This window comes from Panicum virgatum, chromosome 6K (genome assembly GCF_016808335.1).
Source record: "Panicum virgatum strain AP13 chromosome 6K, P.virgatum_v5, whole genome shotgun sequence".
Taxonomy (NCBI): domain Eukaryota; kingdom Viridiplantae; phylum Streptophyta; class Magnoliopsida; order Poales; family Poaceae; genus Panicum; species Panicum virgatum.
In genome coordinates this window covers 39,690,478-39,703,209 of record NC_053141.1, presented here as the reverse complement: position 1 = coordinate 39,703,209, position 12,732 = coordinate 39,690,478, and the positions used below count along the sequence as shown (strand labels likewise).

Sequence of the window (12,732 nt, the reverse complement as noted above, 5' to 3'; positions counted from 1 at the left end):
CGGCGATCTCCTTTTGCCTACACCTCGAGACCAAAGGAAGGGAAAAGGGGAAATGAATAAAAAATGTGTCTAGAAATTTTGAAATAATGTTGGAATACGAAGCAGTACCTGGGAAACGGCCGACGCGGGCTGAATACGAAGCGAAATTGGGAAGCAGTATCTCTAGTAAGAACACATGGCCATCGTTCGCTCCAATCAGTAACGGCGCGCGAGCGCTCTATAGGGTGCGATTGGTTCCCTGTATGCAAGCTCAGCCTGGCCCGTGGGATGCAATGGTCAAATGATTGGTTGCTTGAATTACCCTTTGAGCCTGGCTCATGCGGTGCAAAACGTCTCTCTCAGCCTGGCTGCGCAGATACTGGAAAATCGAGCGTATCCGCGGAGCCAGGCTCGCATGGTGCGAGGTGGGTGCACTAGCAAGCGAGAGGAGGCAAGAAAATGAGATTGGCTGCTAGTCGAACAGGTAACCAAACAGAATCTTCAACTAGACTGGCTCAACGCGTACGGGAACCAAACAAACTGCTGCTGCATGCGGCAAGCCTGGCCAGCGGCAGCCTGCACGCGAGGTGCGAGCCAGGCTCTGGTGGGGCAGAAACCAATCAGGCCCATAAGGATTTCGTGTTCCTCTCGAGCTCTCGTCCCCAACCTGTCGCCGCCGCCTGCCGTCCGAATCCGATGATCTTTTCTCTCCTGTAGTCAATCACCTCTTGCTTGCCACCGACGCAAAGCGTACGCCGCGGCGTACGGGGACTCGGGGAGCAGGCACGATCCCGGAGAAGCTTCCGATCCCCCCCGCCGTCGAGTCAGAATTCAGAATTCTCGGCGCCGGTGTGGCCGGTGCTCGAGCTCGATCCGAGGCTCCGCAGTGTCGCAGCGAGCCGGTGTAATTCGTTTTTTCGTTTCGTTTTGATTTTATAATTTTCCACGAGTTAATTGAGGGGCGGGGTGTAATTATAAATTTGGATGGACATGGACGTCGTGACGTTCGGCGTGGTGGTGGGCATAGTCGCGCTCCTCTTCGTGCTCGTGCTCGTCCTCGTCGTCACCATCGGGGCGTCTGCAAGCGCCCCTCCGCCTCCTGATTCTGATTCGCCCGCTCCCGCCGCAAAACCCCCCGCGCGCGACAATGCGACGCCGCAGCCTCGCCGCCCTCCTGCTGCTCCTGGCGGCCGCCGTGGCCGTGCCCGCCCCCGCCGCCGGCCACTCGGACTCCTCCTGCCCCTTCCACGACCACGCCGGCCACGGCCATGGCGAGCCGCCGCACGACCCCGGCCACGGGCACGGGCACAGCTGCGGCGGCGGCGGCGGGGACCACGAGCACCACCACCACCACCATGCCCACGGCCGCGACGAGATCCAGCGGCGGCTGCTTCCCGAGGAGATGGCCGAGGAGGCGGATCTCGAGCTCGAGTCCTTCGGTTACGACGAGAACGACCACGGCCACCACCACCACCACCACCACCATCACCACCGCGGCCACGGCGACATGGAGGCGTCGCCCATGGGTCAGGCATTCTCGTTCCGATCCCGCTCGTTTTTGGGTGCGATTTCTGCGCGTGATCTGGTTTACGACGAGGCGATCGACTGATTTGGGGATTCGACCGGGCAGGTGTGTGGCTGAGCGCGATGGGGTGCTCGCTGCTGGTCAGCATGGCGTCGCTCGTCTGCCTCATCCTCCTCCCGGTCATCTTCTGTGAGTGCCCCTCCTCCCTCCCTCTGGCCCGGGGGATTATCTGCTCGCCCTTCCGCGCAGGCTCTGATTGTTGATTTGTTCCTGTTTTGCAGTTCAGGGAAAACCATCGAAGGCCATGGTGGATGCACTTGCAGTGTTTGGGGTAAGTGAGGAGTCTGCAGCTGTTAGTATGTTTTGCTAAATCCAGCTAGCAAATGGAATCTCTGCAGTCTGCTCAATTCTGTGTTTACTTGGCTCTTTCTTTGACCCCTCAATTAACAAACACTCACTAACTACATAGCCAATAGTACATTACAATTGTCCTTTTACATTCTAGTGACTAGTGAGTGCAGCCTGAAATTAACCTGCCCCGAGTTAATATTCTGCGATTACAATTTAATAAACAGCCATATCTGCATTCTCTGAAAGTCACAAACATGAATTATCTGTCGTCTTATGAATTTGTTTCATGTGTGGACAATTGGCTCTACATTTGAAATGTTGCCTGTAAAATTATATCCATGATGGATTAAATAACTTCGAAAATTCAGGCTGTATTGATATGTTCTCTGCCCTTGTTTTGTTAACATCTTTTCTTTTTCTGATGGATTCTGTATATCAGAAAATATGTAAGTAAATGAATGGGCAATGCAGTGCAAAACAAACTTACGCTTTTTAGATATTTGAAGTAAGTTTATATCAACCATGAGGTTATGCCCCCAAATTTTGAGATTATTTAGCTTCTTTATAATGTTGTCTTGCACCAATATTCTTTTTGAAGTCCCATGGTATCAATCTAATTTTACTACTTTGCTCAGAATCAAGATGTTACAGCTTATGTGCTTTCCTTGTTTGGTTTTCATGTTTCTACAGGCAGGAGCAATGCTTGGAGATTCATTTCTTCATCAACTGCCACATGCTTTTGGTATAACCTTTGATACATGCTAAGGTCTTTTTTTTTGTTCTTTTGTTTGTATTTGTGCTTGCTTTGTATTTTGCTAGTCACTGTTTCATGTTTCCCATCACCAATGTAGAAACTATGGCTGGGATTTTGCGAAGGACAAATGAGAAATGGTCCATTTACTCCAATTGTAACTTAGGACCCTTAAATCAAGCTGCTTGCAATTTAAGATAGAAGAATGGCTGGCAAACATATTTTGTCTACTGCCCAATGCTCTGTTATAAGCACTAAACCCATGAATCATGTGCTAGGTAAACCAGTTGGATTATGATAAAATTGTATTGTTTCCTACCATCTCTTTCATGTTTGTTTATGTTGTGCTAAGAGTAATTAAACTGTAAATGTTGAACCTCAAAAACATGACTGTATGTTGCTCATGCTAGCATCACATTGATATCTGGGCCACCTCTTAATATTTTCCGCACTTTGCACACATGGGTACAACGCTATTGTATGCTGCATTCCTTCAGTTTCGTTCTGTTACTCGCCTGTACGTGCAGATGCGGTTCTTTTACTTCATTCACCTTAGGTGACCCCTTCTCACTTTGCCATATTCTTCTATTTTTTTTCTCAGGTGGAGGGCATTCTCACTCACATGATCATGAGGGTCACGACCATGCTCATGAGCATGCACACGCACACTCACTGGAAGATCTTTCTGTGGGGTTATCTATACTATGTGAGTATATCCCACACACATATGTCCAATTGTGTTTTGTTTTATAACTTCAGGTTTTAGGCCTTTAGCCACATTTTTTTGCAATATGTGGATGTCCCCTTCTTGACTGAGGTTTTTCCCTGAACATTTATCGACTGAGTTGTTGCAAACTGTTTCTTTTAGCCCGAAGTATTAAATCTGCCATTAATCACTATAGCTCTTAATGAAATGAACTTAGTCCAAAACATTTCATCGCTCAGCAATTTCTTTCTCCATGTGTCTAACCTCCTTGATCTATTTTCTTTCTCCATGTGTCTAAAATCTTGCTAGCAACTATATTGTGCAGTTGGCATTGTTCTCTTTTTTATTGTTGAGAAGATTGTAAGGTATGTTGAAGACAATTCTCAAAATGGGGCACACAGCATGGGTCATGGGCACCACCATCACCATCATAAACGGCATGATTCTAGTGATAAGGACAAATTGAATCATCAAAAGAGTGATGACGATGGTAAAGAGATCAATCAAACTGATGAGGAACCTTTGGTTGATGGCACGACTGCAAAAGTAACTACTATACGGAAGGTACATCTAACATCCAAAACATAGAAACTATACGATATGCTTTCCCAGTCCATCACTTATGTACTCTGTGCAATTCATTTGCGTTTGGCAAAGGTAAGAAAAGGACAAGGAATCTAGAAGTTCACAAGTTCTGTGAACAAAAGAAGACATGGAGGCAATGTGCATAGAAATTTTTTGTGAACCTTGCAAATTGTTTTAGGAACCATAGCTTAAGTGAACTCCAAAAATTGCAGACAATATCTAGTTCAGCCAATGGAAAATATAATTCCCAAGGCACATTTTGTCACACATTGTATGGTGAAATGTGGAACAGAACATCTTGTTGAGCATATAGTCTCCTCTAGTATAGCAAACCATAAACTATGAAAGCTAATCAACTGACAACAGCTCTAAGAAAGTGTGAAGTATCTCAACTGTGGTAGGTTGGTAGCAATTGAAGCACTGACCAAAAAGACGAAAATCAAACATGCAAAGTCTGTCAGTAAAAGATATAGTTGAAGGGAAAATACCACCTATTTTTGTCGCATTTGATGAAAACTAAAACAAGAGGTATTGGCAATCATGAATTCATATAAGTTCCAAAACAACATAAAGGTCCTGGTGGCACTACTGCTGACCCATACGTGTATGCTAAAAGTGGATCAACATAAATGATACATAATTATTGCCCATTTGTCGTCTGAACTCTGAAGGTAGCTTTGCCTGATTTCTCCTTATAAAATACTTAATTCTTTTTCATCATATGTTGTCATGCACTGCAGTACCAAATATTTCTTATAATGCTTTTCCCCACAAGAAGTTGTTCACTATTTGCATCAAACTTTCAATGTTTGCTCATTAACTTAATACTCCTTCCATCCCACAAAGAATGCAATTCTAGGGTTTTTTCCCCAGACAATGGTGTGAAAGCCAAATGACTTAGGTGCCCTTAATTAATTGTGGTCAGTCTGCCATGAGAGCACAAATAAACTGTTTGGCTCCTGCTCCAATTAATAGCACTTGCAATTTGTTACAGAAATGAGCACAATTTAGCCAGTTAGATGGAGCAACCGCATGTGTCCCATCAAGTTAGTCTAAAAGCCACAATTGCATTCGTTGTGGGATAGCATATGCATTTGTGCAACTAGCTTACTATTTTGCCCAGTTTCTATAGCTCATCTTCATTCTTCCTACTCAATGGGGTTAACGCATGAGTCACACCTCTTGGTCCTGAGAAAGGGAGAAATTTTCCCACCACTCAAGCATAAGAGAAGTTTTAGGCTATAAAGTGCAGGTTTTAACCCTGTGCATGTAGGTGCACTAAGCATAAGAGAAGTGTAGTCGATGATCTAAAGTCAGAAGTTTTGTCGCATCTTATCGGAAACTGTTAATTGCATACTTGATACTCTATTGTTTTTGCACTTCTGAAAAATCATGTGATATGCATTTTAGGATCACATGACCCACCTTTGAACTTGATGTGCCTGTAATGAACAGAGAAGCTCTTCTGCTAGTTCCAAAGCCACTGATGGAGAGCACGCCAATTCTGAAAATGACCCTGCCCCTGATAAAGCATTATCAAGTAATGGTTCTTCCATTTCAAACTCTAATTTGGTGTTTGGCTACCTCAACCTTTTCTCAGATGGTGTTGTAAGTCTATTGCCTGAACCATGTTTTGTGTTTCAGTCAAGTACATGTTTGTATGCTATATTTTCTGAACTTCTTGCTAGCTTGGATTTGATGGAAGCTCATGTGAATGATGCAGCATAACTTCACTGATGGGATGGCTCTTGGGAGTGCCTTTTTGCTACATGGTTCCGTTGGTGGCTGGTCCAGGACTTTATTCCTGCTTGCGCATGAACTTCCCCAAGAGGTTATATTATATTCATCACTAGATTAATTTAAATTTTACCATTGTAGTTTCAGTATGGCTACTGATGCATTCTAGTCTAGCTTTAATTTCTGGCAGTTTTACATGGTATTAGTGCTGAATGCTGATATCAGTAGGTAGGCAATATGAGACAAAATTAGTTCATGGTAAAATACTATTCTGGGGGTATTTTGCCATTATATAACATCTGTTAAAGTGACATCATTTAATATTCGATTCTGGTTTCTGGGACCAGATTAGAACAGTTAGTTAGATGTTCACTTCAGGCATTTAATGTTCTTTATCATCTGACAAATATAGAATGCTCGGTTCCAAACATCCAATCACCATGTGTTTCATTGGCAGAAATTGTTGATGGTAAACTTTGTATTCTTTCTTGTTAAGGTTGGAGATTTTGGAATCCTTGTGCGATCAGGATTCACGGTGTCTAAGGCCTTATTTTTCAATTTTCTCTCTGCATTGGTTGCTCTTGCTGGAACAGCACTAGTAAGTTCTTGCTCTTTCGGTTTCTTTTCACCTAAAGATAAATGATTGTTTCTGGATATAACCCATTACTCTACTGCATGCGCAGGCATTGTCTTTGGGTAAAGATCCAGGGCATTCTTCCCTGATAGAGGTATGACCTTTTTCTGAAATGCATTCCTGTTTTACTGCCGATATATCTCATTGTTGGATCTAATTAACCATCCGGCTTGCAAAAACTGTCCTCTTCCACAGGGATTCACTGCCGGTGGTTTCATTTACATCGCTGTCGCGGGAGTCCTTCCGCAGATGAACAACCAGAAAACAACCCTCCAAAGCTCAATTGTTCAGTTGATTTCCTTGGCGATGGGGATGCTGGTCGCTCTAGGCATTTCTCTGGTAGAATGATCTGAACCTCCAGTTCACCAGTTGCAGCTTTAGGTGGCACAACAGTTACACCAATCCGGTATAATTCTTGAACAGCTCCAGCCTGGAAGACGGGAGCTCTAAGTCTGAAAACCTGATAGAAATTTTGACATCTGATTATAGATTCACCTGCATGGTCGGTAGTTTTCTTGTTTAGGAGAAACACAAGAGTCATAATAAATCACAACAGGATTACAATCCTCGGCGACCACCCCTGAAGACGGTTCGGAGTGCAGTTCGGCCAAACAGTTAACAGGCACCCCAGTTTGTACCAACTTAAACTCTGCACGACGACTCGTGACAGGGATCATTAACAGTCGTACAGCGGAACCCCTATTTCCTGGCGGAGGTGCTGGCCCTTTCGACGGCATCACCCGCTTGTCCCGGCAGCGGGGGTATGGTTTCACGTTCCCTGCCCGTGATCCTGTCCCCATGCTCCGGCAGGTAGGCCAGTTCCGGGAACGGCCAAGGTCTTGCCTACATGTTCTCCATCCCGGAACTCTGGCTCGTCCAGTCGTCCGGACAATACCAAAACTCCACGTACAATCAACGAACCATATTCTCGTGCTGATCGAATTTTCCTTCCTTTCGTCCGGTTCTTTTGCGCTGTTTCGGCAGTAACTTCCACAGGACGACGCCGGTGATCACGAGGCAAGGAGGGCACGGGGGAATTACTGCTCGGTCCTTTCTTCGACCTGCCTATCTCCCAGCATACGGTGATGTCCCCAGACAATTCTGTACAGGAAGAGAGGCCATGTTTGGCTAAAAGTCACATCAAAATTTCACAAAAAAACGAATGCCCGCATGCAGTACTAAATGAAGTCTATTTGCAAAACCTTTTTAAGTAATGGGTGTAAATTTTCGAGACGAATCTAATGAGCCAAGTTTCATCATAATTGGCTACAGTGATGCTACAGTAACCATACCCAATCATCCTCTAATCGTGCGGTCAAAGGCCTCATTAGCTAAAATAACTGCTACAGTACTATCGTTGTGGAGGTAATTTTGTAATTAGATTTTATTTAATACCCTAATTAGTGGTCAAAACATCATTTCTCTCGTGAAAACGTTTTCACGCCTAAACCAAACATGGCCAGAAAGACCGTGCTCGACGGACATGGATGTGAAGGCTCCTCAATAATTGCGCGTCGCGCCGTGTCAGGCAGATGATAATTGGTTGGTCGGTGGTCACCGATCGCAGATCCAAAGCCCCCGACGCGGGACACCGACTCGCAATTGCAAGAACTAGAAATGGAACCAGAACCAGAGCGATGATAGAACTCTTGCGAGTGTGAAATGTGTGATGGTAGTGCGCTTCCAATCATGAAATCGCTATGTGAAATGATCGAGTTCCGTGTGTTTTTCTTTTTCAAAAATTTCAATAGTCAAAGCCATGTGATTTAGAGTAGGACGCTCCTTACTGTCGTGTCTAGGTCATCCAACGAAAACAGTTAGCAATGCATCGCGAGATATTGAATTGTGCTTACAAGTTAATCCTATATGATTACATGTTGCGTAAAACAACTCACAGGAGTCTTTATGCTTACAAGTTACATCGGCTACAAATTGCGACTGATACTACATGATTACAAGATTATTTACACCACTTACAAGTCAAATATAAACACTTCCTACTATTTACGGGTGTCCTACAGATTGTAATTTAAGATCTTACATATATGTTTACTCTATTTCAAAGTATAGTTCACTATGTTATTTAAAAAAACTATAACTATAGCAACAAACTGTGATGTATTCACCTTTGCACCCTCCCCTCTTACATTAATCTCTATTTTTTCTCTCCAGTGGACCACCATGTACTAAAGGCGTTCGCAATGATAATAGGCGTTCGCAATAATAATAGCTAGTACTATCTACGTAGTCTGCTGATGTGGAGAATGATAATAGCTAGTACTATCTACGTAGTCTGCTGATGTGGAGGTGAGAGATAAAAGAAAAGACTATTTTATACCATTAGACCCACATGCTCCTCTCACATGTAACATATTCTTGGACTACGTGAAATAGATCAGCTATTTGCTCGTTGCTAGTGACTACTCTTTTTCCTACTTTTTTATTACACATCAGATCTAACTAGCTAAATAGCTAACCATTGCGGACACCCTAACTAATGAGAATATTGTAGCTAGAAATGATATTGCCATGCTAGATTGAATGCACCCACCGTTACTAAAAGATGAATCTAATGATACCACTTTGGAATGAGTGCATTTGAGTTGACCAACAGTCTAATGAAACAAAATTTGAGCAAAGTATGCAACAAACCTCTCCAAAAAAAAGAATCCATGAGAAACCTACTACTTTGGAGCTTAGGGAGTGAATCCACAATTTCACATTCATTTCCCAGGTCCCAGGACGACATACATCTATATTTACAAAGATTCACTCCCTGCTCTAATCCAAAGTAGGTCAAATTGCTAAACGACAAATCTTGAGAAATTATTTTGGCTAATCCGATGGATCAGATGGCACACTTACCTACCATCCATCTAAACCAACAAGTCTCTGCTGCTCGCCACGGCGTCCCACGGCGCGGCCACGAACGGGTTCACGTAGTCGCCGAAATGCCCCTGCCTGGCGCCGGCGGCGGCGGCGGCATTGTCGTCGTCGTCGAACACCACCCACTCTTTCGTTACCACCGTCCTCGACGCCAGGCCGGTTTCCTCCACGGCGACCAGCGCCTTCGATCCCGTTTCCGGCACCGGCACCTTGCTGCCTTCTTCGACGACGTGGCTCGCGATGAGCTTCTCGAGCTCCCTGATGTCGTCGTCCGGGACGCGCTCCACGGCGGGGAACTCGGCGGCGTTGAGCACGCCGAGGCCCCGGCACAGCTCGAAGTAGGACGACAGCTGAGCGCTCTGCTCCGCGGCTTTCCTCAGCACCCGCATCCCCTGCACTCCCCTCCGCCGCCTCGCCGCCGCCAGCGTCTCCCCCGGCCGCCGCCGCGGCGTCGTCGGGGCGGAGCCGAGGACGGCGACGAGGAACCGGGCAATGCCGGTGCATATCTGGCTGTACACCTCGAAGATCTCGATGACGACGCAGTCCATGGCCTCCAGGATGAGGCCCTGCTCCATGCCGTCCCCGTACGGCCGGATTTGCATGAGCAGGTCCAGCAGGTGCTGCTGCTTGGTCAGGCGGTCGAGCCGCGCGTCCTCGTCGTCGGCTTCGCCGGCGTCGAGCTCCTGGGCGGCGAAGAGGGAGCGCGTGTCGAGGAAGCGGAAGTAGGCGCGCACGAACGCGGAGAGCCCCGACGACTTGGACGGCGGCGAGGAGCGGTCGCGGAAGTCGGCGAGGTCGAAGGGGACGCGGCCGAGGCGCGCGGCGCGGGGCGCGAGGTCGGAGCGCAGGAGTAGGCCGTGCGCGAGCATGAGCGCCTTGAGCGCCACCGCCCAGCACCGCGTCCGCCCCGCCCGGCGCGCGAGCGCCCACATGAGCGGCTGCAGCGCCGGCGGCGACGCGCGCGCCAGCGCGAACACGCGCGACGCGCTCCCGTAGTCCACGGACCGCTCGTCGTGGCCGGTGGCGCGGATCACGGCCGCCTCCAGCTCGGGGCTCCGCAGCGCCGCCACGCGCGTCAGGCACAGGCTCCGCCTGTCCTTGACGGCCGCCGCGGCGCGCCGCCACCACTGCCGCGCGTTCGTCATCCCCTGCTGGCCGCCGGCGCAGACCCACCACCTGGCGTCGCCGCCTTCCCCGGCGCCGGCGCCGGGCTCGACGCGGCGCGGGAAGATCAAATCCACGACGGTAGCCAGCTCAACGCCACTCCGGACGCGTTCTTGGCCGCTCGAGATGAGAGCTCGCAGGAACAAGCAGCCAGGACAACGAGATTAACCGAACGGTGGGGAGGAAGAGGACCGAACAGGGCGCCAAGAACGTGTCAGGCAGTAAGGTAGGTCGGGAGACGAAGGAGGTGACGCCAAATGGTCGGCATGGGAGGAGGAGAGAGGGCAATGGCCAAATGGGACAGAGGTGGACAGGTGGTGGTGGACGGTGGAGGGCCCGGTCAAGCTTTTCTAATTCTGATCGTGTCTCGTCGAGGCAGAGCCCCTCCTCTTGCGTGCACACTACCAGTAGCTGAGAAATCCCAGCGTTATAAATGGAGCTTGGACACTGTTTCGTTTTGAAAATTTGACATGCACTCCGTTGGCTACATCCATTCAACATTATTTTTCTTTCACATCAAATCAGCACCAATCAGCAGTCCAGCCAGCCAGTAGTATTTTTCTCTCACAATAAATAAGCACCAGCCACCGCCACATCACAGCGAACAGAGTGATGGTTCGAAAAGATAAAAAATGTTTATTTTTGATGAAATTTTCATGGAACGCTGGAATTTTGCAGAAATGATACTGTTCCATAAGTACGATGTACGTTCCAGAAAGAGTAAGCACTGCTGAGAGTTTGGGCAATCAGTTGGACGATGTGGGTACGACTATGGATCGGATCGGAGTACGATACATTGCACCGTCGTACCAGACATGCTCACACCAATGTTTAAAAAATGTTTGCTGCATTGCCTGGTTAGACTCTGGATACATAATTAAAATGTTGTGTGTACGAACTAGTATTTGACCTGTCGGTGTCAAATGGTTGGTTACCTGCACGAGTAGATTGGCGGAAGGCAATGCTGAGCTAGAACCATCCTCTACAATTATTTGATGAGGATGCACATTACTTGGAAGGAACATTCTTGTTCTTGCAGAGTACTAGGCCAAAGCATGATCTCATGAATGGGCAATGTATTTGCCAACAAATTATGATGCCAAATTACAAGTTGTTGGACGACGTGTTTGTGTGAATCTATGAAGCTGATGATAAGCAGCATACTAATAAATAGGCTGTCATTACGCCTGCTAATGGGGTTGAACCCACCCCAAATCCGCACCTACCCATATTTCAAGAGCCCTAACTACCACCCGCCCCGACCCACCCCGTCGGCCCAATGCCCCAACCCGCCCCAACCCGAAGTCACGATGGAAGATGATATGTGACTTACGTGCCGATCTACTACCATAACGCCTCAACCCGTCCCAACCCGTCTATGTCGTCAACACAACCCGCCCCAACTCATTTCATAGTGTCACCCGTTTCCACCCATCCAATAGTACCCGTATTAAAACCCACCCAAAAAACCCATCAAGCCCCGCCCCATTAGCAAGAGTAGCTGTCATCACAACCACCAGAAAATTCCAGGTCGCTCCATGAAGTTGAGAAGGTAACTACATATATACATGCTTTGGAGTAATTGAGTTGTATACATGCTGCTGCAAAACCAAAGGTTTTCCATGCCATCTATTATCTTATTATTTGGTCAACAAACGAAGCCTCCACGTTCGCTCTCAAGACCTAGAAATTCTCACATTAATCGGAGAAAAATAAAAAAATAAAAATCACCCACCACTGTCATTACAATAAAAATTAGCCTAAAATACCCCTGTGCGTAATTAAAAATCACCCACCAATGCCATTATGAAAACTTAAATATAAAATACCATTTAGCTATGTATCAGTTACAAATATATACTATTAATAAAAACTAAAGCTAACAACAATCAATCAAAATAAAATAAAAATAAGAATAATTATCTGCTTAATATTATTAAAGCTCAATAAATTGAATTGTTATTATAGGTAGATCATAGTTGAATTGTTTTAATCAACAATAAGACATAATTAACGATAATGAACAGGATAATATATGGTAAAAAAATAGTATAACCTTTAATTAAGGACACAACGATATGCGCGGGCTATACGCCTAGTTAACATTATATTTGCAACCCAATTTCACTTCTGGGCCGAAGGTCAAATGTGTTTGGTGGCAATGTTCGTCGAAAGGATGTTGCATATCTTTTTTTTTTTTGCTAAATATTTTCATCCTATGGAGTATCAATTTTTTTTATCCGAATGTGAGTTGGTACAACAAAAAAAACTTCTTCATAAGGCAGTCACAACTGTCGATGTGGCTCACAACTCCTTAAGTCACTGGTTCCAAACCCTAAAATTTGTAGCAGAAAATTGACAGCCATAACCAGCAATATGAGAATCATCCGTGATTTTAGGTCTTATTCAAAAAA

The 12,732-nt window shown here is 46.3% G+C and overlaps 2 protein-coding genes across 2 annotated transcripts; one reads left to right on the top strand and one right to left on the bottom strand.

Moving 5' to 3' along the window:
- The first annotated feature begins 601 nt into the window (after nucleotides 1-601).
- Nucleotides 602-6,834, top strand: LOC120712598 (IAA-alanine resistance protein 1-like). Its single transcript, XM_039998427.1, has 11 exons — nucleotides 602-1,505; nucleotides 1,610-1,693; nucleotides 1,786-1,835; nucleotides 2,546-2,597; nucleotides 3,208-3,312; nucleotides 3,638-3,876; nucleotides 5,353-5,505; nucleotides 5,621-5,728; nucleotides 6,131-6,232; nucleotides 6,318-6,362; nucleotides 6,464-6,834. Exons 1-11 carry the CDS (start codon nucleotides 1,127-1,129, stop codon nucleotides 6,614-6,616), a joined length of 1,470 nt encoding a protein of 489 aa, XP_039854361.1. The 5' UTR covers nucleotides 602-1,126; the 3' UTR covers nucleotides 6,617-6,834.
- Nucleotides 6,835-8,838: 2,004 nt separating this feature from the next.
- On the bottom strand, nucleotides 8,839-10,656 carry LOC120712597 (putative clathrin assembly protein At1g25240). The gene has a single exon (XM_039998425.1). The coding sequence runs from the start codon at nucleotides 10,297-10,299 to the stop codon at nucleotides 9,145-9,147; it is 1,155 nt and encodes a 384-aa protein (XP_039854359.1). The 5' UTR covers nucleotides 10,300-10,656; the 3' UTR covers nucleotides 8,839-9,144.
- Nucleotides 10,657-12,732: the final 2,076 nt, after the last annotated feature.

Bases quoted from the DNA above. Each gene is read 5' to 3' on its own strand.
- LOC120712597 (XM_039998425.1), bottom strand. From the start codon at position 10,299: ATGACGAACGCGCGGCAGTGGTGGCGGCGCGCCGCGGCGGCCGTCAAG.
- LOC120712598 (XM_039998427.1), top strand. From the start codon at position 1,127: ATGCGACGCCGCAGCCTCGCCGCCCTCCTGCTGCTCCTGGCGGCCGCC. The intron at 3,877-5,352 runs GTACATCTAACA...TGTAATGAACAG, and splicing joins AAGTAACTACTATACGGAAG to AGAAGCTCTTCTGCTAGTTC. The intron at 5,729-6,130 runs GTTATATTATAT...TTTCTTGTTAAG, and splicing joins CGCATGAACTTCCCCAAGAG to GTTGGAGATTTTGGAATCCT.